Raw genomic sequence first — 25,053 nt, 5'->3', positions numbered from 1 at the left:
GGTGAATGAATCAAATGCCATTAGAGAACTGTGCCGCCTGGTTCGAAATAAAGTAGGCGGCAATAAATACCGAGGTGAATATGTGCTTCTATAATGTAAATATGACTTTACCAGTCAAATGTGGACAAATATCACCATAAACTAATGATCCATGCTGGTGTTCATCTAGGATCATTTATTCTGTATGTAAACAGATTCCAAACTATATAACTGTGGCTGCCTACACACCTCCATGCTTATTTTCGGTTGGCATGGCTGTTAAGCAAAACATCCACTAGCAGGCGGCGCAGAGTCGAGTTTCTGACAATCGATAGGTATGGCAAAAGTGCAGTAGTTAATCTTTTTTAGAATAAAGGACAAAATGTTGAATGTTGAAATCGCTTCTGGAAAATGTACATTCTTAACTATGTAGCTCTAAATGTAACTGTAAAGAAACAACAGTGAGATGTTGCCCGATTGATGTCACCTGATAAAATTGAAGTCAAATTTTCTGGCAATGGTTTGAATTGAAAATTGAAATTGTATCTAGGGCCTGAATTTATTATCTCAATCATCGTCATTCAGAGATTAAACTTCCTGTTTTCAACATGTCTTGTCAAGTCATATTTACTGTATTTATATAACTCATTAAAAACAACAGAACTTGAGACAAATTGTTTGACAATCATGGCAAAACAAAGTACAGAGAAAAAAAGAGAAAACAGAGCAATTTGGAAATGGATTAAAAGATAAAAGTCAATGAGATAAGACATTAGCAGAATCATAGACAGAATCAGGCTGAATTACATGCAAGATTAAAAAGGTTGGTTTTTAAATTAGATTTAACATTGTCGATAGCAGAACAAGATGTGGGCCGCTACTGAGCTCGCAAAGGAGGGAGGGAAGGGGCGAGGAAGGGATGCACCGTAAACGAAAAAAGCAAAACAGAATGCAAAAATAAAAGACAAGAAGTAGAGCATGAGATGGTATATCTCAAGCTTTCTGCCCCTCCAAATAGGAGCAGAATTAGGCCCACCTCATGAAAGAGCCAAAGCTCACTCCATACCAGAAAACAAGAGACAACAACAACAACAATGCGGCTCATCACATCATCATGTAAGACGCCAGCCAGGCACGTTTGAAGGTTTGTTGGCTGTGTATGTTGTTCAAGGCTCATCAGCACATGCAGGGGAACAAAGTGCGGGGCGATGCTTTGATGATCTGACACTAAGCGCGACTCACCCACAGAGAACGGCAAAGAGAGAGGAGAAACAAATGCAGACAGAGGTAGGGATGGATAAGGAAAGGAGTAGGAAGATGGGAGGGTTGAGAGAAATAGCAAACGAAACAAGACACGGGAGATATGTAACGATGAGAAGGTGAAAGACAAGAGAGGTAAAACGAAAAAAAGAGTCACTGCTTTATATTAGTCGATCACACAAACTTGTCATAAGGGCTCAGAGACATGTAAACACTTTCTTGTTGGTTTATCATCTTAATAAAACACTTCATAGGACTGGTATTTTCAATTTAGCAAATTAGTCATGAGTAAAGATTAAGAAAAGAACCGTCACACATCATTTTCCAGAGCTAAACACACTTTCCTCTGATGTGGTTTTGTGTTACCAAAAAAGGAAATACTACAAAATACAGAGTGGCACATAATCCCAAGTAATATACCATGACATTAACTAATCATTTAAATTCTAAATCAGTCCAACCTCATTTTTGTTTGACGCTGTTTCTTTAACTTACTGTGAAAATGTTTTTTAGACATCTTAAACGGTTTTGTAAGTTAAGTTTTTAGGATCATTATAGATTTAATAGCTTTAGAATACACACCAACTTTCCAGTTTAATAGAAACACCTGGCTAAATATAATATTGCCTAATGAAACACAGCAGAGATAAACACAACTCTGAAGGGTGTGGTTTGTGTTGTGGTTTGCTTGAAACCGTTACGTTGAGGTGTTGATCGAATTTTGGAGGCTGCACTTTAGTCTGTGTTGTTGTTGTGAAGTAAAACAAAGTAGAAGCAGAAAAAAATGCTTTGAAAAACAGGCCCTCATTTGCTATGAGCTTTACTCAGGTGTTGTTTGCTAAACAGCAGTAAATAGAAGCACTGGAGAGTCTGAGTCACACCTCTCACGTGCTCCCCAGCATTTAAAACATGTGGATGCTAATTGTGTCTCTGCGACTACAATCGGTCCGATTATATAAGGTGCTGTTCGGAGCATTGTGGTTAAGTAAAGCTTTATAGACAAAAGCATCGAACAAAAGGCTAAATGACTAGAGAATATGTATAGAAAAACTCTTCACACAAAGAAGGCATGCAGAGGCATTGACTTCTTACATCTCCAAAGCACTGTCTGCAAAAAACGCTGATTAAAAACAACAAACCGTTTTCTTCGTGCCGGAGAAACTCACGAAAACTCTGAGCAGTTATAATAAATAGGAACAAAATATGCACATTATGAAAAACATGGAGGTTTGATTAAATATATTTGCCTATTGTGTTGCTCTAGACTTTTTTGTGTATCTGGTGTACAAGAATATAATTATTAATGTGGTTCAAAGAAATTGATACAAATAATCCATACAGTATATTGTGATGACTGACACATATCTCAGATCATGACTGCATGTCCCTATTGTCTTTTCATCCAACCTTCTGGATGGATAATGGTGTAACGAAGACATGTATGAGCAGCTCGTCTGTTCTGACAATTAAAATCACCCTTGAAAGACAGACTGTCTTCATTTCTCCTCCAGCTGCTAACAGATGTTGGTTCTACTGTCACAAGCATGAATTGTGGAAGTAAAACAAAGCAATTATCTGCATAGATGTGTCACATCCTAAACACACACAGCAGGGGGAGACTTGAGTACATTCACACGCCTGTAACAAATTCTTGGATTTGCACATCCACAAATCAGTATGTCAACTCATCCAATGAGGGTTGCTCATCTGCAGGATATTCTCATGGATATTCTTCTTGCAAAACAAATGACAACAACTACAACCCCTTGACTCTTACGGAACGAGACACAAACGTGGTATCATGCTGCATGCTCTTCCTTTCAGACAGAATGTCTGATAGAAATGTAGAGCAAAAGGGATTTCTGCATTTGAAGTATTCAGCGTCGAGCCTGAGGCGGGAGTCAGTAACATTAGTTCTTTGAATTTTAGGGTCAAATTTAACAAATCACGTTCTTTGGTGAATCAAATTTAGTGTGGGGTGAATTCCTGCCACCTGGTGGACTGGAGGTTTGTCACAAAGTAACTGAGCATCAGTTTTACGTACTAAACCTGTTGTTACTTTTCCTCCTGCCGTCCACAGGATGGGCATCTTCATAGAATTGATAGAACAGCAAGTTTGAAAAGAGGAAACAGGAAGAGAAAATGTAGCTGGAAGAAAATAGTCTATAGAGCTAAAAAACTGAAAAGACAGGACCAGGGGGTACAGAGCTGTAGGTGGAGTTTATTTGCCAAAAGGTTGTGAATAAAGAAACTGTCCCAAGGGTCCGAGGGTTGATTCCTTGTGACCTGCAGGGGTGAACCAGTGATTAAATCCTCAGTATTGCCAGCAATAAAAGGTGCCACCCTGCACTGAGAACTGCAGCATTTTCAAATGAGGGTAAGCAAAAGAAATGATCCTCAAATGATCCTCAAATGATCCTCACTTTTAGATCACAAAAAGACTAGGAAAGAGAAAATGGAAAAAAGAGAGAGGGAGAGAGAAAGAGAGAGAGAGATGGCACTCACCGATGTATTCGAAGACATAGACCACGAAGAACGGCGTGACCAGGTCATTGATTCCTTGCACGTAGCCGCTGGCGGGGTGCCGGATCGCCCAAATAAACAGGATCCGCTCGAAAATCTTACACACAAACACGCACAGAGAGAAAGAGTCAAAACGTTAGTTAATGAAAAAACATACATTTACATTACACAGACAATAAGTCAATCTAGAAAGCTATGAAATAGAAGAGCAATACGTCTCAATTTGGTAGAGATTATAAAGTAGAGAACATTTAGTAGAAAAAATTATATTTAAAAAAAATAACCATCTGGCAAGTTTTTTATCATAATAACTTCCTGCCAATTTTGTCACACAAATGAACGTTGATGAAGCACAACGTTCACATTCACTCGACTCTTTCTCTAAAAAAGGAGAATAAATTATAACTCTATAGCTCAAACTTAGGCAATTCGAATTACAGGTTATAATCACAAGAGTGTATATTCTCTGAAAGTGTGAGATGTGTGGAGAGCAGAAATTGAGGCATGCCATGCTAATTTAGAAGAAAGCAGCTGAACTGAAGCACCCTACTTGCTGTGGGAGTATGCCTATACGACTAAAGATGTAGAAATCAATTTTAAAGTTGATGATTATTTGTTATGATCTCATGTGGATTAAATGCAAATTCAGACACTGAATTTTATTTATCATCATCTCCTTTGTCTAGGGACGACTGAGAGTGCTATAGAGCAGTTGTTCGGAGAGGAGACAGTCCACAGAATACCTGTTGGCGGCTGCAACATGGTATAATAACAAGCCTAGCAATGTGATAACAAAGAGTAAGTGAGATAGAAGGAGAGGAACTTGTCTTCATGTTATGTATCGTTAAAAAAAGGTTTGTTCATGTTTTTTGAGGAAGGAAATACATACAACATCTGTATCGGCCATCAGGGACTTACATGTATATTCTATAAAAGTATAACCTTTACTTCTTTGGAAGAAGGCTTGATGGCACAACGACTCTGCACTTCAAGTCTGTTTCTTAATGACAAACAAAGCATCAGATACAAAACTAAGATATTTATTTATATTTAATTTAGCAAAAATCTATTTTAAACACAAGTTTTTATACTTTTGAACTTGGCTTATCTAATGGAGACTGCTGGCCGTTCATTTTGCACCATAACTTGGGAACAGAAGGGGAGATTTTGTTATTGCTCTCTCTCTCTCTCTCTCTCTCTCTATATATATATTTTTTGCAAGGCAAACACTTCGATCTTGGTTATGGGTGGCTCTTTAATGCTGTCAGCCCCAGTGAATTAAAGGATACTTGATGTTTACCTTGTTTTTCGGGTGCATATGCTTTCCCCCAGAATACACACTCTCTCACCTAATAGTGCCACACCCATCAAGCGCTCTCTATTTTTTGGGGATACCTTGTGTTTCTGTCATTTTACAAATAACCTCATAGCTCATTGTTTTATACACAAGCACAAAAATGCCGTTCTTTGGAAGCTCCGCACGCCAAATCTCTCATTTTTATTTGTTAAGACAGCTTGATTGGTAAGATGCAACTCTCTCTTGCTTCCCACTGCACTCTCTCCTCCAACCACCTTCACTTGCCTCCGCACCCCACACCTCCTCCTCCCTTATCAAAGCCCCATCCATCAAACAAAGAGAGGTGCTGGTGCTAGCATGGGGGGGAGTAATGGGACTTTCTTTTCATGCAACCTCAAACGCTGACATACATATTTCACATTTGGCACCAACACACAGAACAACTTTGAGTGAATCTGTGCACGTACACATGCTGCCCACATCCACTGTGGTATGGGCAAAGAAGTGCCCCCTGCAGTGTTCTTGTGCGTAGCGACATTTGTCTGTGAAAGACTAAAAACAAAGGAAGAGGGAAACTTCAGATTCTAACCAAAACAACACGGTCTTCATGTTTACCCTGAGTTCAGTCAAGCCTAGTCTTCACTACAGCATGTTTTTTTATGAATTATTTTCACCTCTGTTTATTAAACAACCTTTGTTTTACTAAATAGCACAGTCTAGACAAGAACATGAAAACAGGTGAAAGTCTACATCAGCAATTCGTCGAATATCAGAGAACACAGTGAGCATGCTCAGTGAGCTGAGGCTACATCCAAACTACTACGTTTTTTTTTTACGATTTCAAACTTAAACAATCTCTGACCACACATGCATTTTGACTGGGTGTCAGTTTTAAGCCTCGTCCATACTAAAACGTCTGAAAGCGCAAATCAAGTGACACTCAAGTACACTGGGAATGTGCATGCTTCAATAACAGCTTGTCTCCTACTAATGTTAGCAGTCGTATCAATGTAAAATACAGAATTCCACTGCACTGTCGCCACTAGCAAAGACAACAAGGGTTAGCAATGCTTGTAATTGATGTATATTGCTTTCTACACTGGTAGCCAAGGCTAATGCTGGTTGTTTTCTGCAATTGTTATGATGTACACAAAGCAACATTGGGCTTGAGCGAAGTTGAAGTGAGGTTCAGTTTCCTAAATGCTGTTTTAAATGAGCACATGCTAACAAGTTTTTTTTTTAATATCCACATATGTGTGGACAGGACATCAGTCCTCCAAGGACAGCAAAACAGATTCTTGCAAACTATGTTCACCTGATTTTAATTTCAGATTCTTCTCATAATCTTTTAGACAAGGAATCTGTTTTCCCAATCCCTTGGCAATCTCAGGGGTAGACAGATAAGATGTGTCAAGTCTAAAAGTCTTCAGACAAAATGAAGGGCCAGAGATTAAAAATTTGAGCCCGCTCTCAAATCATTAAATGTCCAACAAATTAAACCACAACCACTACACACTTTCTTTCTGCTACGGTGCACACGGTCATTCCAAATGCATCACTTTAATGATTGAAATGAAAAAAAGAAAATTGTATTTGTTTTTCTTCCTTCCTTTCCTTCTGCCTATGATCAGGATTCGGAGGCAGAAGTGTAAGCTTTCTTTCCACGTCGGGAACATTGTAATTGCTGATTATCAATATCCTGTCAAGACTGTATTGTTCTCCACAACAAGAAAACCTCAAACACTTAGATAGCACTTAGGAAATCATTGCAGAACTGCTTCAATATCCCTCTCTACCCGAAAATGGAGCAGGTAGTTTTGTTGCCTTCCATCTCCACAAAATCTAAGCGAGCCCCTTGGGAGGGAGGGGGCAGAGGGAGAGGGGAGGTTGGCGGAGACAAACAAGTTAATGAAATGAAGCAGAGGTGATTTTCAGGTGGTGCCGCAGCAAAACCATATAAAAAAAGGGGTTCTTTGGAGTCTGTTGCATACCAAAATATATGAGGAGCACGCTGCTTGAATATTTCAAAGCTCACCGGTGGCTTTCAATTCGAAAAACAAGGAGGGAGGGAGAGCTGATGTGTGGGGACAGGGGGGGGAGAGAGATGCTGGTTCTTGGAGAGGGGAAAATGAGGTGACAGGCGAAACACTGTGCCCTACAGTGTAGTCGTACATACTGAACATGAAATAAGAGTCGGCCTCATCATTGTCTGATATAATTTTTTCCTCCTCCCAACCTCCCAGGTCACAGCCCTGAGTTGCAACCAGTGCGAGACTGGGGCAATAGAAGTTGATGTTGCCTGGGGCGCCATGTGTGACTGTGTTTGAGGGTATGAATTAATGTGCTTGTTCTTGTGTGCGCCTTAGTGCACAGATAATAGCAGGCCTCCTCATTTCCCATGTATAATGCATGCCTATGTATATCGGTGTATGTGTGTGTGTGTGTTCTCTTGCACACCAATGTGTAGGTGTGCACACAGAGCAGTCCAAAGCACTGGCCACTTCATTAGCCTGCACCTCATTATGGGATTTTCCTATCGGTGTTTTCAGTTCTCTGCTTCTCAGGCCAGTGGTTCTATGTATGACAGGACTCCCCAGAAGCACTGCAATAATAAGATCAGCTTAACCCCATAGATATGAATGGCGTCGAGTTAATTTCCTTGTTAAGCTGTGTCGGGAGAGGAGCCCTGATAGTCCCTCAGGCCTGATGAGCAAACTTCCTACACAAACGTATTCTTATTACAGCTGGAACATAAAACACCATATTTACATTTTAGGTATTAGCGACTCTGTTCTCCCAAGCAACTTAAACTGAGTGAATATAAACAGATTCTAGAAATGTCTGCCTTGCTGTGTATTTTCTTAATGTGCCCTAAATACCACTGATAGTTCCTGTTTCATCAAACACAATGCTTAAAAGGTCTTTCAGATAATTAATTTGTATATCCCCCGAAACATAGCACCCGACGGTACAAAGACATGCTTTGTTGTGTAGAACAAACAAAGTAGAACAAAGAGATAAGAGTGCTAAGCAGAGTGAAAGTTTATGTGGATCTGATAATGTGCAGACTCCAGGTATGCTTGGATTCCTCTGTATGTGTTCTAAAGCTACATCCACACTACTACAAACTCCGCTGAAAACTGACCTTTGAAAACTGCTGAGCCTGTTTGAGTTTGAAAACATAGGAAACTTAAAAAACATTTTTCGGGCTCCTATCACACTTCCGAAAGACTTTGGCTACTACTGTAGAATGCAACGTTGCTTACCGGGTTAAATTCTGCATATTACAATGACAAAATTGCTTATATGCGTAGGACACAATTGCCATTGCTCGAACAATCTCATCTGTAGCCTAGCTCTTTCTGCAACTAACAAATGCTTCCGATGTATGTGCATGCCCAGAGTATGCGAGTGGGCACTTCATATGCATTTTCAGGTGTGTAATTAATGACAGAGATTAAAACTGATATGAAGCCAAAACACTTGAATGGGCAGAGATCGTTTTAGTTTGAAAACACTGTTTTAGTAGAATGGATGTAGCCTTAGTTTGTCTTTCTGTTTGTAAGTGACGCAGGCCAGACCATGCAGTGTACTGAAGCAAAGGTTTTCCCAATTCAAACTCCAGATGCAGATTGGGAACTACAAAAAAACATAATTGGACATCTTCAATTTTCAGTTGTATGATTATGCTAATGCGACAAGCCACTGATTCCATTAAAACACCGGATACTGTAATTTACTCTCTCTGTGTCTGAGTGATTTTTTTGTGTCGTCAATAATTTTGATTCAAGTCACTGGTTGATGCCAGTATACATCTGCCTGAAAGCAAAAGAGGGAAAGCCCTGCTAGGTGAGGTGGAGTGTGTGCAGAGGAGGGATTTGGGGATTTGGGGTGATCTCACCTCTTGGACAGAAGCTTGTTGGAAAAGAGGAATAAGAGGATTAGTTCTCGGTATGTCAATGTGAATCTGCAAAGAGAAAGAGGGAGAAAAAAAGACAAACACTGAAGCAACGGGCAGGCTAGCACAGATCTGGCCGTTACAGGCAGTGACAGAGACAGAGAGACAGCAACAGTTAGTGGATTGGTGTCCTTGATTGAAGGCAAACAGGGGGTTTTGGTGAATCTGAAATTGATAGCAACCATGGTCTCTTGTGTGTGCATGTGTGTCTATGAATGTCAAGCTGTCTCTGTGATAGAAGGTGTTTGAGAGTGTGTGGTTTTGTGTGTGAGGGAGAGACCACGTTTGCACCATTTCAGAGCATCGACCCTGCGGATGAACAGGACAACAGGAGGACAGATTCGTCAGAAGGGAGCCAGACGGATGCAGGACAGCGACTGGAGCCAAGCCAGCTGAAACAGTCCTGACTGGACTGTTTGTGAGGGTGTGTGGGGCTTGACAGGACTGTAGGTCGAGTTGTGTCCACAGAACCTGTACTGTCCACCTTACCTCTGTCACCTTTGGCTGCAGCACCAAAGAATCAGGACTCATCCTAGGAATGTCTATCTGGATCTAACATGGGAGAGAAATGTTAGACACACACTCGCACGGACTTTCAAACACATACAGACTCACACAAGTGTAGAAGTCCCTTCAAGCACAAACTGCATATAAAGATGGGCAACATGATGTCTCCCCAAAAGTAAAGCTGAAGTGCCTCGATCATCTGGTTGCTGGCTAGAGTATATATAATAGGCCCCACCCCCTCTATGTTAGTAGATGGCCAACACAATTCATTTTTGGTTTGTTTCGTTTTATTAGTCATTTGATGGTATACAAACAGAGTGAATGTCATTATTGACAGGTAAGACTGATTTGTGATTGGTTGATACTAATCAATACCACAACTCTAACCGTCGATCGCCATATCCCTGTCCGGGATATATAGCAATTAATTGATAGTGGGAGGCTATACAGACATCTGCTTCTATACATACTCTCCTCTGTGTGCGTGTGTATTATGTTAATTATGGGTGTATGTATGATTCACCATAAACGAGAGTAAACAGTAAAGGGCCTTGGTTCTCCTCCCCATGCTAATCTGCATGCAAACCAGTTTTGGCCAATGATCAGCTCCCTTCGGTGTTTTAAAGAACGAAAGGAGCATATTTACTCTTCAAGGGAAATTTAGTCTTTTTCTACAGTGATGGTCAAATGCATTGTTTAATGGAGATAAATTTGTAATTTAAAACACACAGCACCAGACCAATCTTTTTCTTCTGATGGATCAATGAAGAGCAAAAATAGATTTTTTAAAGCGCTTTCTCTTGGGATACAATGAAACTTCAGCAGTACTTCAAAAGGGACTACAGTGCAAGCTGGGACTTCCACCATGGAGTTATCTACATTAATCCGTGCACACCCATACATACAAGCTGTTTGGCAAATCACCAACAACATACATATATGAAAGAGACAGATGGACAGAAAAGAGAAAATAAATCGATTGTGGATACAGATAGAGACTCAGGGTGGATGATGGACCAATATTGACACAGACGTTTACAAGACTGAGAATCAGACACACATGTGTATGCAAATGCATATACAGCCACTTAAACGTATAGACAGAGTACATACAAATCCGCCGCCATGTGGGATTTGAGCGCCAGAGAAACATATGAACAAACAAACATAATCACACAAACAAATAAATAAAAAATTCTCTACAAATCCCTGTCAACACAAAAAGTGATGGATGTGCAGAATTTACCCCAAAAAATAAAAATTATCCAGACGTGATCCAAGTAATCTTCAAAACAAAGTGTGCCAGCTTTCTGCCACAGTGTAGAGGAGATCAATGGGAAATTGGACAGAGTGTGAGGAATGTGTGTTTTTGCTATCGACAGCTCACTTTGATGTTTCTTATCTGCCTGAAATGAATAGGAAGTTGTCAAGTGTTAAAAAAGAGAAAGAGTATGTGGGGGAGTGGGAGAGAGAGATAAACAGAGAGGGAGAGAGAGGGGGAGAGAGAGTAAACGCAGATACTGTTTTCAAAGCCAAATATAAGTGCTCATTTAAGCAGCTCTCTGAAGCTCGGGGCGGATTGCGTTGACTCTGTGAAAAGACTGTGAACTCACTTCATCGATGAGAGACACACAGACAGACACACAGACAGACAAAAGTCCAATGAGTACATGAGGGAGAGGAAGAAAAGGACATGAAAAAAAAGCACATCATTTATTGTTCTAGTTCTCGTAATCCTTTCTGCAGGGTCCAATCCTGTCACAACCCAGACAAACACACATACAAAGCTTTGTGTCCTAGGTCGGCGGTGAGGAAACACAATAGGGCAAGATTTTTTAATGGAAATGTAATCCTTTGCTTCCGTCGATCATTCTGTCCTTCATGCTCTTGGATTCAGAGGTGTTTATTAAAAAGAGAAGTCACATGTTGAAGACATTATAAAACACACATGTGAACTGTTCTGGGAATGTGTTTGTGTGTGTGCTTGTATGCGTACGTACCTGTCTGTATGTGTCTTGATGGGGCTCGTCGTTGCGGGAGTCATAGTATTGCTGGATGAAGCCAAAGTATTCTTGTCTCTTCCTCTGTAGGACGCTCTCTCTCCTCTCTGCGTTGGCAGGCAGGTAACCCTGTGGAAAAGATGGAGATATACGGATGAAGGGAACGATTTCAAGGAGAAGAAGACAAAGAAAGTAAAAGAGAAGACAGAAAAAGTATATGAAGGGATTTTTTTTTATTCAACAGATTTCTGACTTCTGGAACCTACGAGGAATGGGAAATATTTGAGCAGTAAGAGCTCATTCTGAAAGTAAAAATGGAAATTAAAGCTTTGATAATATTTGCATATTTGCTGAGAGATGAATGAGAGGACTGATACTACTCTGACGATCTCTGCGCAAACGAAACGCCGTGCTCTGTCTGCAAGTTAGAGATCTGCTGACCCTGTTCAGACCTGGTATTAACATCTCTCCTGACTGATCAGATAACAGGGGCTCAGTACTAAGTGCAGGTCTGAACTCACCCAAATGTGTCCTGGCCAAATTATTTTGGCAGTGTGAATGCAAGTGCCTCCTGGGCACCATATGAAGGAGCACCTACTCTGTTGACATCCTCGGACCTGCTTGAGTTTCATAAAGAATCAAATTCATTTCTACACTCCCACACACTTATTAGTTTGTGGCCACATAATCATTTCATTTTTTTTGGAATAGGTTAAATCTTATTCAATAGCAGAGCAGCGCCGGGCATTGATTCACTCAGTCCCTCCTGACTTCACACGTTCTCTCTCTTTACATCTCTTGCTTGCAAACGACACACAGGCACAGTAACATATCGGTGGACACACCTGTAGAGACCTTTAAAACTGGGTAAATACAACGTAATTTGGTCTTCAGTAACAGAAATAACGCACACGTGTTGTAAATATAGGAGACACTTAAAGAAGCAGTTCATTGCCATGTGTGAACAGATGAATTTAACACACTGAACTTTTTTTTTTATCTGTAGAAACACTGAGGCGTAAAAACAACAAAAGCTGGTTTTATGGGGAGAACAGTGCAACTAGCTGTTTCTATGCACAGTTATTCTACAGATCAATTTATGAGAACCGGTAATGTGTGAAATTTAAAGATGTTAACAGGCATTTGTAAGAGTGTAAGCTTTGGACAGAGCGATTCAAGCTTTTTTCTGCTGTTTCAAGTCTACACAAATCTAAATGACTGCTGGCAAGGCTGGAGTTAATCTTGCATAAATTGCGGCAAGCTATTTGTTATCATTTTCCTGGAATCTTAATTACAACTAAATGTACATTTTTGTAAACTTTTGTTATGGCTTGTGGCATTGTATAGGAAGCAGTATAGGTTGAAACAAAAGCACAACAAAGTCACTGGTATAGTCTCCAAACTAATAAACCTGTCTGTTTTAAACAACACTGATATTCGAGTGGGTTCCACATGGGACTCGTTAATTGAGATCCATAAATACTCAGTCAGACCATCTTCCCAGAGACCGCACAGTGTTTCATGTCTCAAGCTTATTTATCTGTCAGTATATAAGATTTAATGAGCCTTTATTTCAAAACTCTTGTTCTAAACCCTCATCTTGTTCAGAGTCTTTTAGCCAATCAGAAACCAAACGCCACCATCGGGGATTACAAAGTCTATCAATGACACACCTCACTTTGCAAAGAAAACTTTCTGCGGCTGCTTACCAAAATGCTTTCTGCTTCTTTGGGGAGGTACCGTTCCCTTTCTGTGTGTGTGTCTGTATTTGTGTTTGTCAGACAGTTTGCAAGTATACATTTGCGAAAGTGTGTATCCTGCTTGTGCAGTCAGGCTTATGCAACGATGAGAAAGTCCTCTCCAAACTGAACAACAAATCTAAGGTCTATTAAAAGCGCGAGCTGGGACCAGGGCCTCTGAAATATTCACAAAGTTAAAATCTTCAAAAACACGACTCAAACCTGACTGCTGGCCCTGGAAACTTGTCCCCGTGATAAAAAGCTGGATTGTCAAGCTCTTCCCAGAAAAGTGTCCTTCATGTAGCTGTGACATGTTTTACAATGCCTTGTGCGCACAAGTCTGGGTTTTGTTGCTGGAGAAATTCACAGAGTTCATGCATAAATCGTTCCTCAACATTTTTTGGTAATTTTAGCCAATTTGTATAAATCAAATTACAATTTATTTAGTAAATGTATAAAAAATATGGCCCACAGTTAGTCGGTTGAATTAACATAATGTCTACTTGAAATAAATGCAGTATAAATTAGAATGAGTCCCCAATTTTAGACTTTTATTTTTCTCCTGCATCATTATTTTGGAGATAAGAGCCGAGAGAATCAATACTTAGCAATGACAACCAGGATTTCTTCCTATTTTTTGTCAATCTTTTGTTAAAAGCTTTGCAAAAAAATAGTAAGTGGCCTTTGATTTGAGATTTTATTTTGTTAATATTTTTGTCAAACGTTTCCAATTTGTTTTGAATAACGTCCAATAGGATGTAAATAAAGTGACACACTTGGGTCACGAGATGCAACCTGAGCCAACGCCATCCGTTAAAGATCAATAGATGCAGCTGCGACCTCCTTAAAGCTCAAGAGTAAAGGATCTTGGAGCTAATTCTGTTACATATAGGTCAACATAGGGGTCAGGTTATAAGGGGTTCATTTGACGGCTTGTCTGACCGTGCTAATGTTTATACCTGGTCCAGACACAGTCAAGATCAGCCATGATAGAAAAGAGGGAGACCTAATGCATAAATGGGGAAAACATTGTACGTTTCCAGACAATCTGGAAGACCCTCTACGTCAGATTGCTGGTCGGAGAAAAATAACAGATCGAGTCGAAACAATCCCCCACAAATCGGTTGTCGGGAAGATGTGCGTGGGGGGGTTTCAGAAGCTAATGGACCATCCGATGAGCAGTGTTAAGTATATTTCTCCCTTCAGAATTCCATTACTCCAGGCTGCACATAGTTTTGAAGACACAGTAGAAAAGGCTCTGTTCAACAGTCTGTGTCTCTTTCTTTTGTTTGACATCACTTACAATTTAAACTGAGCATGTGTTCTTCTGACAGCCCATTTGGCTGCAGTTCAGTACAAACCCTAGCAATTTTATCGTTCTCTGTAAGGATCATACAAATTATTTCTCATTCTCCTGATCTGCTGGTTTCTCTCACTAACCCTGAGAGCAATATGTGAATTCTATGCCCGACCACAGCTCTCCGAAGGAGGCAGAGTCCTCACTCATCTATACTTCCTGCCCCCATCTCTCGGACTTCTGCCAGTCCGCCAAAATGTTCACATTTGTGCCGGCAGGAATCAGGATGATGCACCAACTGGGACGATTTCCATAATCTCGCTGCCTCTCTGCCAAAAAGTCCCCACATCATCACATGATGGAACTGTTCCATGTGCAAACACACATGACACATGAACACAAACACAAACACAGCAGGGTCAGCTACAGAGCAGTGGGCACCGGTGGGGTACACACTGCCAAATAGTGTGTGCGTGTGTCTGGAAGGTTAATAGACAGCTTAGTGGAGGTCAGTCATGTTGCAGCTGCATTAGTGCTCGCACGCATGCAACAAACTACAAACCGAATGTAAAGGGTATCACACACTTCCCTGTCTTTATCATTACTATTAAATATACAATATGTAACTTCAGTCACTAGAGGTATCTCGTTCAAAAATTACAAAAGACATAGTTTGCTGAATAAAATCCCACGCCTAAGGTGCAAATCCAGTTCACGGATTAGGTAATGTAGTTAAGTTTTATTCACATTTAGTAACTAATGTGAACGGTGGAAGGAAAAAACCTGACTGGCCAACTGGCTTGCCGTGTGTTTTTACGATATCAAACGTCGAGCGAAGGGGCGGGCAAAGTCAGGGGTGAAACAGATAAGATGCAAATAAGCAGACTTAAATTATTTATCCTGTTACCTTAACTAATGTTATGGATTTCTCAGAGTTTGAACATGGTTGCATAGTGCAAGAACACAATTCAACAAAACATATTATATAGGTCTTGCTGTTTTAAGACATTGTAATGAAGAATTGGCCGAAATAATATATTTAACTACTAATCATTTTACTTTGAGAGATGTTCGATTTCTTTAATACATGTTACCTGTAATTTTCGCTGGTTTCTCACCCATAAAGGCTTATAAATTATTTAAATTCTTATACATATATTTTTTACAGTTTTTTAAGTTTCGAGAATAACTGGGTAGAAATAAAAGCATGCAAAAAGCACAAGCAGCTTGCCTATCTTTAAAAAGGACAGCATTAAAAATAACCAAGGTCCAAGTGAATTCATCCTGAAATCTGAGTGACTCATTTTTATCAACTCTGCGGTCGACTGGTTAAAAAGGGTGAGTGGAGATTAGAAGAAAATACATAATGGAAGGCTAAAAGCTTTGAGTTTGTCAGCCTCCTGAAAGTTCATCTCCTCATTCTCCCTCACAACATTCTACTGCTCAATCCTCCACACCAGTAAACTTTCTGTGAAAAACAGGTGAAATATGCTCAGGGAATCCATTAGGGGAATTTAAATGAAACAGTGTTTTTCTGCCTGTACAGTCTTAATTGACTTCTGCTTAGCAGGAGCACATCAGCCTGGCGGGCCGAATAAAAACAAACTGTCCTGCTGAAGGCTCAGCGAAAGTTGTAGAAACTAAATTAAACTTACTTTTAAATGTGTCTCTGAATCTATACATGAACCATTTATATAGAAATCAGGCAGGCTTAGTTTTGTATATTTGGAAACATGCATTGAGAATCAATTTCATATGATAACAATGACACGTTTGAAACAAGAATGGCATTAAGTAGAGCACAGACCTCCACCAAGGCCCAACAATACTGAGACAATAAAAAGGTTCCCGAATCCACATCCACACAATAAGGATAATGAGCATTGGTTTTTAAAGGATGGTCAAATTTTACGGATGTTTTTAAGGTCCCGCAACTCTTTTGGTAATTAATCAGAAACACTGTGAAATTAAATGTTAAAGATCATATTTAGTGCTCTACAGATCAAAGCCAACACATGCTTTTCTTGCTAATTGTCCAGTATAATCGGTAACACTGGTGTTATCACAGGTTTGTTACCATTCACAATAGAATATGATTGATAGTTCAAATATAAATGAGTGAATATATACACACATAGGCAACATCTTTCAATTTCTGGACCTGTGTTTGTCAACAGAAAAGCTATTTGACTAAAGATTTTAAGTTGTTTATCTTTGAGGTGACAGTGAAGTTGCACGTCTCATGAGCTCTGGTATTAGTGTACAAACTGAAATGGAACTAAATGTTCCAGCGAGTTGTGAGATGCCTCTAACAGTGTGGCAGTTCAGTACAATTTTGCCTCAAATGAATAAAATCTCATTGATCTATTCTCTCAGGCGATATAATTATGCGTGCTGTTGTAAGGTAAGAGTTTAACATAATAATCGCTAAATCTGTCCCTGCTGCTGCTGCTTCTTGATGCATCTCATCTAACCCTTTAGCCTTATCAATATTTCCACAGCCAGTTAGTTTTCTCCTCTCCCACTACTTCACATTTAATAGCCACACTCCATTAGCAAATGTACATATTGCCAAAGGCTGACATTCTTTCACAAAGCAGAAAATCCATTTAATTTCCTCCTTTACTGCTCAAGGCTCGGACACCAAGTGCTCTTTAAACAAATTAAATAAAAAGGTATTATTTCTGAAATAACGTGTGGTTTAACCGGATGTGTTTCTGGGGCTGGGGGCGACATGTGGAGGCTGCTGCTCGGAAACATGGACCGAGGTAGAGGGAGCATTAAAGTCAGGCTAAAAGTTGCCTGCTATTTAATTTTCACTCTGCCTAATGAGATTGGATACTTTCTGTGATGTGGTGGTAAATGAAGGCCCTTGGGAGAGCGCTGCCGAGTGCTGACCACAGTGGGAAATCTTGATCTTGTCTTTGTCAGGTAAAGGAAAGGAGTGGGGCTCAAGCGTGCCTGCTGGGAAAAAAATCAAATAAGTTGATGCACACTGGTGACCAGGAGAAGGGCACAAGAGACGCCACTGGAGTGAAGTTTTATTAGGTGCCTCGGACAAGGTTATGGAATACAGCATGGGCTGTGAGTCTCAATGTGTGTGTACGTGTACACAAGAGGGAGAATAGATTTTTTGAGCCTGATCCCCTCCTATCTATTTCTCCACTGGGTCATACCCCACACAGGACAGAAAAGGCAGTCAAGTGTTATGAAACTTCTCAAGATATGATAGCTTCTGACACCCTGCCCACTTTTCACTTTAATCTGAACCTTGGATTTAACCCTGAGATAATTCAGACTGCACGAGACACGAGATCTAGAAAGCAATTGAAATACTCATGAGGTGTGAAGATTACTTTATCTGTGGGTCTATGGAGGTTTGCAGTGTCAAAATAACTCATGAAGAGGAGTTACAGTCTGCTATATTGCATTGAAAGTTTCGACATAATGCCATTTAATACCTGTTTCACAATTATACATTAGTATAAAAGTCGGATGGATAATGTCCCAATTATTTCAGGATTACATAACATGTCATTTTTTTTTTTCCTCAGACATGTAACAATGATTTATCATGACAAAATTAAATAATGATGAACTGAATCTGCATAATTGCCACAGAATTGACAGATGGAATAACTAATTAAAAAGGATTAATTACTTACTGTGATGAACTTTTTTTTTTTTTTTAAATTTACACTTGCCTTTTGTATGACAATGAGTGCCCACGCTACCGAAGCTGAGCTGACCAATTCAACTATTTCTATTTCAACTAAAGGGATTTTTTGACAAGGGTGAATGAAAAAATGTAAGCACTGCATTTACTGTGATAAAACAGTGAATGAGGCTTCAGTGAACCACTCCTAAGGGTTTCAATAGACCAGTAGTGTGTTCTATTAATTATCCTGAATGTGGCGGCTGACCATATTCTCGTTTGTTTCATAATTAAACAAAATAAATGTGTACACTACTTATAATAACATAAGACATCTCTAATTTGTCAATTTTCACTGTTGCTGCATTGTATAGCTGTGTAGAGCACTATTTGCCACATGCAGACTCAGGGCAAGAAGTTGTTACTGTAAATGCAGACAGTCAGACCTCATAGTTTCAGGTACAACTGTGCGTGTAGTGGCAAGTGCCATACTTCGACAACTACGCCAAGCTTCCAATGTTACACAGGGTGAATATTTTACACGTTAAGACTTCGGGTGAATTATAACTTTGAAGAAACATTTTGGCAAATGAACTTTCTTTGTAAGAGTTCGATGAGAAGAATGAGCCCAGACTTGCGTCTTCAAGGCAGAGCCAAGGGGCAATTGGCTTAGTTTAGCATAAAGATGGGAATCAAGAGGAGACAGTTAGTCTGGAACTCTCCAAAGTTCCACAAACCTGACCATCAGCACCACTGAAGGTCTAATTGTCGAGTCGGCTTTCCCAAAATGTCAAACTTTTCCCTTGAGGCTAAGATTTGATTAACATTGGAGGAAGAACTTCTGGAAGATATTTCTCTCTTGTCATCATTTTTTTTTTACTTTATTTTTCTTTACACAACCGACTGTGGTTTTGTTCCTTAATACTTTCAAGATATTTTGTGGTTTTGTTTGCTTCTTTGCCCTCCACACAATCCCTTCCTCCCCAGCCTCCGGTTTAATTTCTCCTAAGGGAACCCCAAGGAACCCCAAGGTTCACTGCAGCGTTTTCTTTACATACGTAAACAACACAAATAAACATATGTCAATGAAGACGTATACACGCCCACACATATATGCAACACACTCTATAGAGGATTTATAGAAGAATGAAACACCCAGTCACGCATATACAAATACACACAAACAGTTAAATTACCAAGGTGCCCCTACCCTCCCTTGAACCCGGCTGCCCACACTACTGCCAGTGCTTCATACAGCCCTATGAGCCTTCGCTTCAGTCGAGCAATAAACAAAGCAGCCGTTTATGGTTAAAGCATCCAGTAGGTAACCCTCCCACCACAAGAAGGAAAAAAACACAAACACGCACACACACCTTTAATGACAATTTTTCTGTGGCACATTAGCTATTGTGCGGTAATTAATAGAAGAGTCATGGTGCTCAAAAAGCCAGTCTTCTCTCTGCAGACTAGGAGCTGTATACCACAACAATAGCTTAATGAGTAAACACACAGCGCCTCTCATGAATAAATTATTTGTGCCTCGTAATTAATTTTCCCTATTGAAGTTTGCAAAAAAAGCAGGACTATAACCAGTCTCCATAAATCATAAAAGGGAGGGGGTACGCCAATACAACATGACAGCAACTTTGCGTGTGTTTCTGTGTGTGTGTGTGTGTGTGTGTGTGTGTGTGTGCGTGTGACTAAGATCTGCTGTAGTGTGTTAATTATTTGTGTGATTTTATCTGTGTGTGCAAGTGTGTGGACTTGATTACTCTGTGTCATCCGCTGCGGTATGAGGTGGAACCCGTTTTTGTCTCTGAGTGCTTTTGTATCCAAGTGTGTCTACATCTTACACAGATTAGTGATGTCTCACTGTGTTGGAGCTTGAATGCACACTGTATATTAACTGTATTTGCATGTGAGCGCGTCAAACTTACCGAGAGGAGCTTCCACGTAATTGGTCGGACCTGTCTTGGGATTCCAGACCAGCTGAGTTTCCGTAGCTCGTCTGTAAGCATAACCAAAATACCAGAGAGTTCATTTTAAGATTCAACAAAGACACGGATTCCATCTAGAACATCCTCCATAGTATAAGCCAATATGAGTTTCTGACAGATCTACCCAGATCAACATCTACACTGTTGGCCACTAAGGAAAAACATATTTCAGTATAAAAGGCTTAAAACATGTCTGAGGTCATTTTGAAAAAATGTCTATAAATATTTGATCAACCACAGAGCATCAGCGAAATGTTTTACTTAGTACATATTAAAGCTGTAATGATCACTCAATTAAATGATCAGTCAAACTGAATTTTTTTATTTATCATAATGTTCAAGTAAAAACTCAAAACATTTACTGGATGTGATGATTTGCTGTTTTTTGTAAATTATTATGAAAACAATCATTAGTTTGAGACCTAGAACATATTTTGTATATTGAATTATATATTTAAAATTCATCATAACAATTTGAGCGTCTTTAAAAGTTTATGCAATGTGATTATAATAAGCAGGGTAAAATAGTTTTGAGAGATCGCTCTAATTACTTAGGAAATTAAGAAATGATAACATTAAAAGGAAAGTGAGAATAGAATAAAAAAAAGATGTTTAAAGTAAAAAACATGTTCATCAGCTTTCTGTGTTCGTTCATCATTTGCTGTTTGTATTCACTACGATGGAGTTATTCCAGAATGTTGTGCAGGAGAGAAACAATTTTAAGTTTGTATCAAGATATACACACTTTCACAACAGTCACCCATGCTAAACTAAATTTGGATGTCTTTATAACATATAATTGCTGCGATAAAATAATTCTGTTTACATGACACAAAAAAATACCAATAAATACAATTTCGAACCCATTATTGGATAAGTGAGCAGCTAAATCAATCAAGTTATACAACCAGCCGTCTCTCCATAACCTCACTATCTAAACTTTCCTCCCTGTCTGTGTGTTTCCCTCGACTGAATTATTTGATGGGATAGGAGTGGATTATTGACTGGGACTCCTCGAGCTGGGTGGGGGGTGGGAGCCGATGGGTTGTAATGTAAAATAAATCTGACGGAGAGGAGAGGTGCAAATTGGAGTTTTAAATTGGCAGCGAGTTGTTCCCTTTGGGTCTATGAAGATCCAGAAAATATGGCTTAATGCCTAGATGCTATCCAAACCATACCCATCTCTCTCACTAACACTCACAAAGACGGTGGGTGTAAGGATTAACAGTGACATGGGATAGTGCTTTGTCCTGAGGTACTTAGCAACCTGTGTCTTTTGTTTAAAGCTATTTTCAGTTAATCGAAAGTAAAAATCGGACTACTATAGAAGTGTAGGATAATTTACCTGCACTGGAAAGAGATCATGTTCCTAAATATAACTTAAGCTATTGTTTGTATCAGTGCCTTCTTTTGGAGTATGATTTAATAGGTAAGTTACCAATACCAAAATGTGGGAAAAAACTGAAAAAAAGGCAATTGACTCCACTGCCGATCTGAGCCTGAGTTGAGACAAATCCTGTCTCGACTGCAAAATCCTATGACCCTGGAGTGAATGCCGATTAGATCCATTCCCATTGCAGACAAAAGCCCAATGATATTGTGTTGTTTTTTTTGACCAGTGGCAAATGGGCTCAAGTTTACAAAGGAGGCTAGGATATTAAAGATAACTGTGTGTTTTTCAGGAGAAAGGGGTTTCTGGATGGCATTAACTCATCCATTATTCACAGATAGGTCTCCCTCTTTCCGTGCCCTGCAAGTCCACAAACCCCATATTAGCATTCAATAAGACGAGTTGTCACTGCCGAACCGAGACAAACATAAAAACACAGTGATTTTCACTTGTAATTGCGCTGCCACTGTTTTTACCTGCATTTCAAGAGTGAAGAGGAGAAGCGTAAATTGATTTCTGTGCGAATGAAAATACTTTTCAGACGTAGAATAGAAAGGGGCAAAAGAAGCAAATATACCTAATGGATAAGCCAAATTCCTCGACTCTTATTCAAACCACTGGCTGGAAATTGATAAGCCCTTCGCACAGAGTGAATAGTATTGATTAGTGCTGCCAAATTACTCTGCCGTGCCTGTTCTTCAAGGCAAATGCAATGGAGAGTCAGTGACAGATAGCAGAATAGGAAATAGCAATCTCCTAAACAGCAATGGGCTAAGTCCATTGGCTAAATTGAGTGAAACGCATTAGAGCTTGTTCAACTGATGGGAGTAGCTATTTATTCCCTATAGTTCCTGTGCATCTTCAACTTAAAAGTTCTCTCTTACCTTGTCCCCCAGTGACTTTAATTATATAGAAATTCAATACAGTGATCTAGTGCACAGTATGGCTCTGTTGGTTTGGAGGCTGACAGAGCCCCAGTGTATAGGAAGGTTTAGATTACCCCAAGGCATAGTGTGCAGGAGTAAGATGCATTTAAAACAAAGATTTAAAAAAACTCTCTCAGACATGACACAGCATACAAGTTGTATAGCGAAAGCGCTGCAGGTTCTCGATGGATAGTCTCTTCATCTAACAAGTGGAGGGCAGTGTATGAAAATCTGTGCATATGTTCTAACCGTACAATGTCTATAAGGAAGAACAACATGAAGTGGAGCCAAACCATCTTGATCGCCACCTGGTGGCTGGCTGCAGTATAGGTCATAAACCCTGCCTCCTTCATGGTAGCTGATGGGAAATGGTACACATTTCTCAAACATTGTTTCTGTCATTTTAGACAATTCTTACCACCTTGACATATGGCAAGTGGGAAACAAAGCAATTGACAACAATTGCAATTGGTCAAATGTGTGTATTGGCAAGACCTCAATATCAGTGCTCAAGCCATTGATCGCTACAGCACAGACTGCTACACAAGATAGCAACGTTTGTATTCCATGGGTGAAGTGGGTCGTCCATCTTTCTACACTAATCGATGGTTTCAATATGAAAAAAGTGAGTAATTGAGACCTGTCGTTGTCGGGTACCCTCTACATTCAATGCATCACCCTGCTGCATGTCCTTCCTTCTCACTGTCCCTCTGAACTGCTCTCACATTACACGTTAACAATTAATACCAACACGAATCAGAAGTTATTAGGACACATAGGCTACAGGACTTGAAGGACTTTGTGTATGTTTGATTAACTAATGTGTTTAAACACATTGACAAAAAGTCAAACATTTTGCGCGCATGCAGCTCACACACAACACAAATTCTTAATATTACATGCATAGCAAGTACATCAGGATTAAAGGGACGGGAATGATAGGACATCATCGATAAGTAACTAAATACATGTGATCACCAGTTGGCGATAAAGTTTGCGATCGGAGGATTTAGGTTTAAAGGATGTATTGGCAGAAATTCAATATAACATAATACAGGTTACATTTTCACCAGTGTTTCACCTAAGTTGTAAGAATTGTGGTTTTCTTTAACCTAAAACGGGCCCTTTACATATATATACTTTATATTAACAATGGGAGACGGTCCTCTCTGTTTTTTACAGTAGCCCAGACTGGACAAACTAAACACCTTTTCAGATTTTATGACAACTGAAGGCTACCACAGGTTATCTTTCATGTTAGGAAGAGAGTGTGAGGTGAGGGGTATTCAGCTGCAACATGCAACTTTACCACTAGATGTCACTAAGTTCGACACACTGAACCTTTAAGCGAGACAGGAACGAGGACACACACGCTAGAGTGTGACCCACCATTTATCCATGAACACGTAAATATGAATACTGCATTGTACATATTTCATATTTTATTTGATATATCTTGTAAATCTTATAAGACATTTCATATTTTATTCGATATATCTTGTAAATCTTATAAGCTTATATTTCTAATCTTGCATGGAGCTATTGAAACGAACACAATTTCCCCCTTGGATCAATAAGGTATTGCTGATTCTGATTCTGAAGGTGAGAGGTGTGCAGGCGACTCAGGAGACCAGTGCTATAGGCCAGTTGATTAGCACAGCGGTCACTAGTTCACCAATCTAATCACTCCCTCTCTCAAACGCAGCAGTGTAATGGACCTGGAGGGAGACGCCACGGACGTCGAAGGTCACACCAATGTCGTACGATATATGATTAAAGAGACTGACCCTATGCGCCACAGAAGCTCTTTGTTCGTCTGTGGTTTGTGTTGAGTGATCTACCCAACACAAACCTGCTACAATATGGAATAAAGGAGGAAAATATCCCAGGTTCTGTTGCATCTACTTTGATCCTTTCTTAATCTTAACATACTGAGTCTGACAATGTTATGACATCTACGCTTTGGAGAGAGCTCTTTAAGAATTTGACTTGTCCGTTTTATCACAGAAACTTTTTATCATGCAACACATCAGGTGACTGATGAGATATAAAACAACACTGATACCACAGAGGACAAAATATCGTGATTCTGTCTCTGCGTTGACATCGCTGCCGGTCCCAGCGTGGTTCGTTGGGCCACATCCTGTTTGGCAGGCTCAGAAAAGACTGATTCATGAGGTGTGACTATTGATTGCCACAAGTGCACGCCAAAGGACTTGAGTATTCTTTTTTTTTCCAACTTTCACAGCTTCCCATTAGTGACTGCTGGATGGATTTTTACATGAATGAACCAGTAGGCCACTCGCAGTGACATCTTCCTTTTACACGTAGAGTGGTGCCGCTGCAGCTGTTACACAGAATTCATTTAAGTCTTTAGGGGTGAAATCGTTACCCAACATGCACCTCTACATTCATTACACTCTGAACAGCTAGTCATGGGTGTCTCTCCTCTTGCCTTGCACCCTTTGAACCTTCATTTGCACTGTCAGACAAAGAAATTACTCCATGAATCTTGTGGACTCGGG

The 25,053-nt window shown here is 39.8% G+C and overlaps 1 protein-coding gene across 2 annotated transcripts in view; it reads right to left on the bottom strand.

The window, feature by feature from the left end:
* tbc1d22a (TBC1 domain family, member 22a) overlaps positions 1 to 25,053 on the bottom strand; it is a 115,147-nt gene that overhangs the window by 72,021 nt on the left and 18,073 nt on the right. Inside the window, exons 6-9 of one of the 2 annotated variants that reach the window (XM_062382755.1) lie at positions 20,153 to 20,223; positions 11,525 to 11,653; positions 9,507 to 9,569; positions 3,745 to 3,859 (exon numbers count right to left, since the gene is read on the bottom strand). In XM_062382755.1, coding sequence (XP_062238739.1) covers positions 3,745 to 3,859; positions 9,507 to 9,569; positions 11,525 to 11,653; positions 20,153 to 20,223 — 378 coding nt within the window. Of the gene's footprint in view, positions 1 to 3,744; positions 3,860 to 8,960; positions 9,027 to 9,506; positions 9,570 to 11,524; positions 11,654 to 20,152; positions 20,224 to 25,053 lie in introns of both variants that reach the window. The other variant, XM_062382754.1, reaches the window with a different exon arrangement.

This window comes from Platichthys flesus, chromosome 23 (genome assembly GCF_949316205.1).
Source record: "Platichthys flesus chromosome 23, fPlaFle2.1, whole genome shotgun sequence".
NCBI classification, from domain to species: Eukaryota; Metazoa; Chordata; class Actinopteri; order Pleuronectiformes; family Pleuronectidae; genus Platichthys; species Platichthys flesus.
The sequence above is the reverse complement of the archived record's forward strand: the minus strand, read 5'-3'. Positions and strand labels throughout refer to the sequence as shown.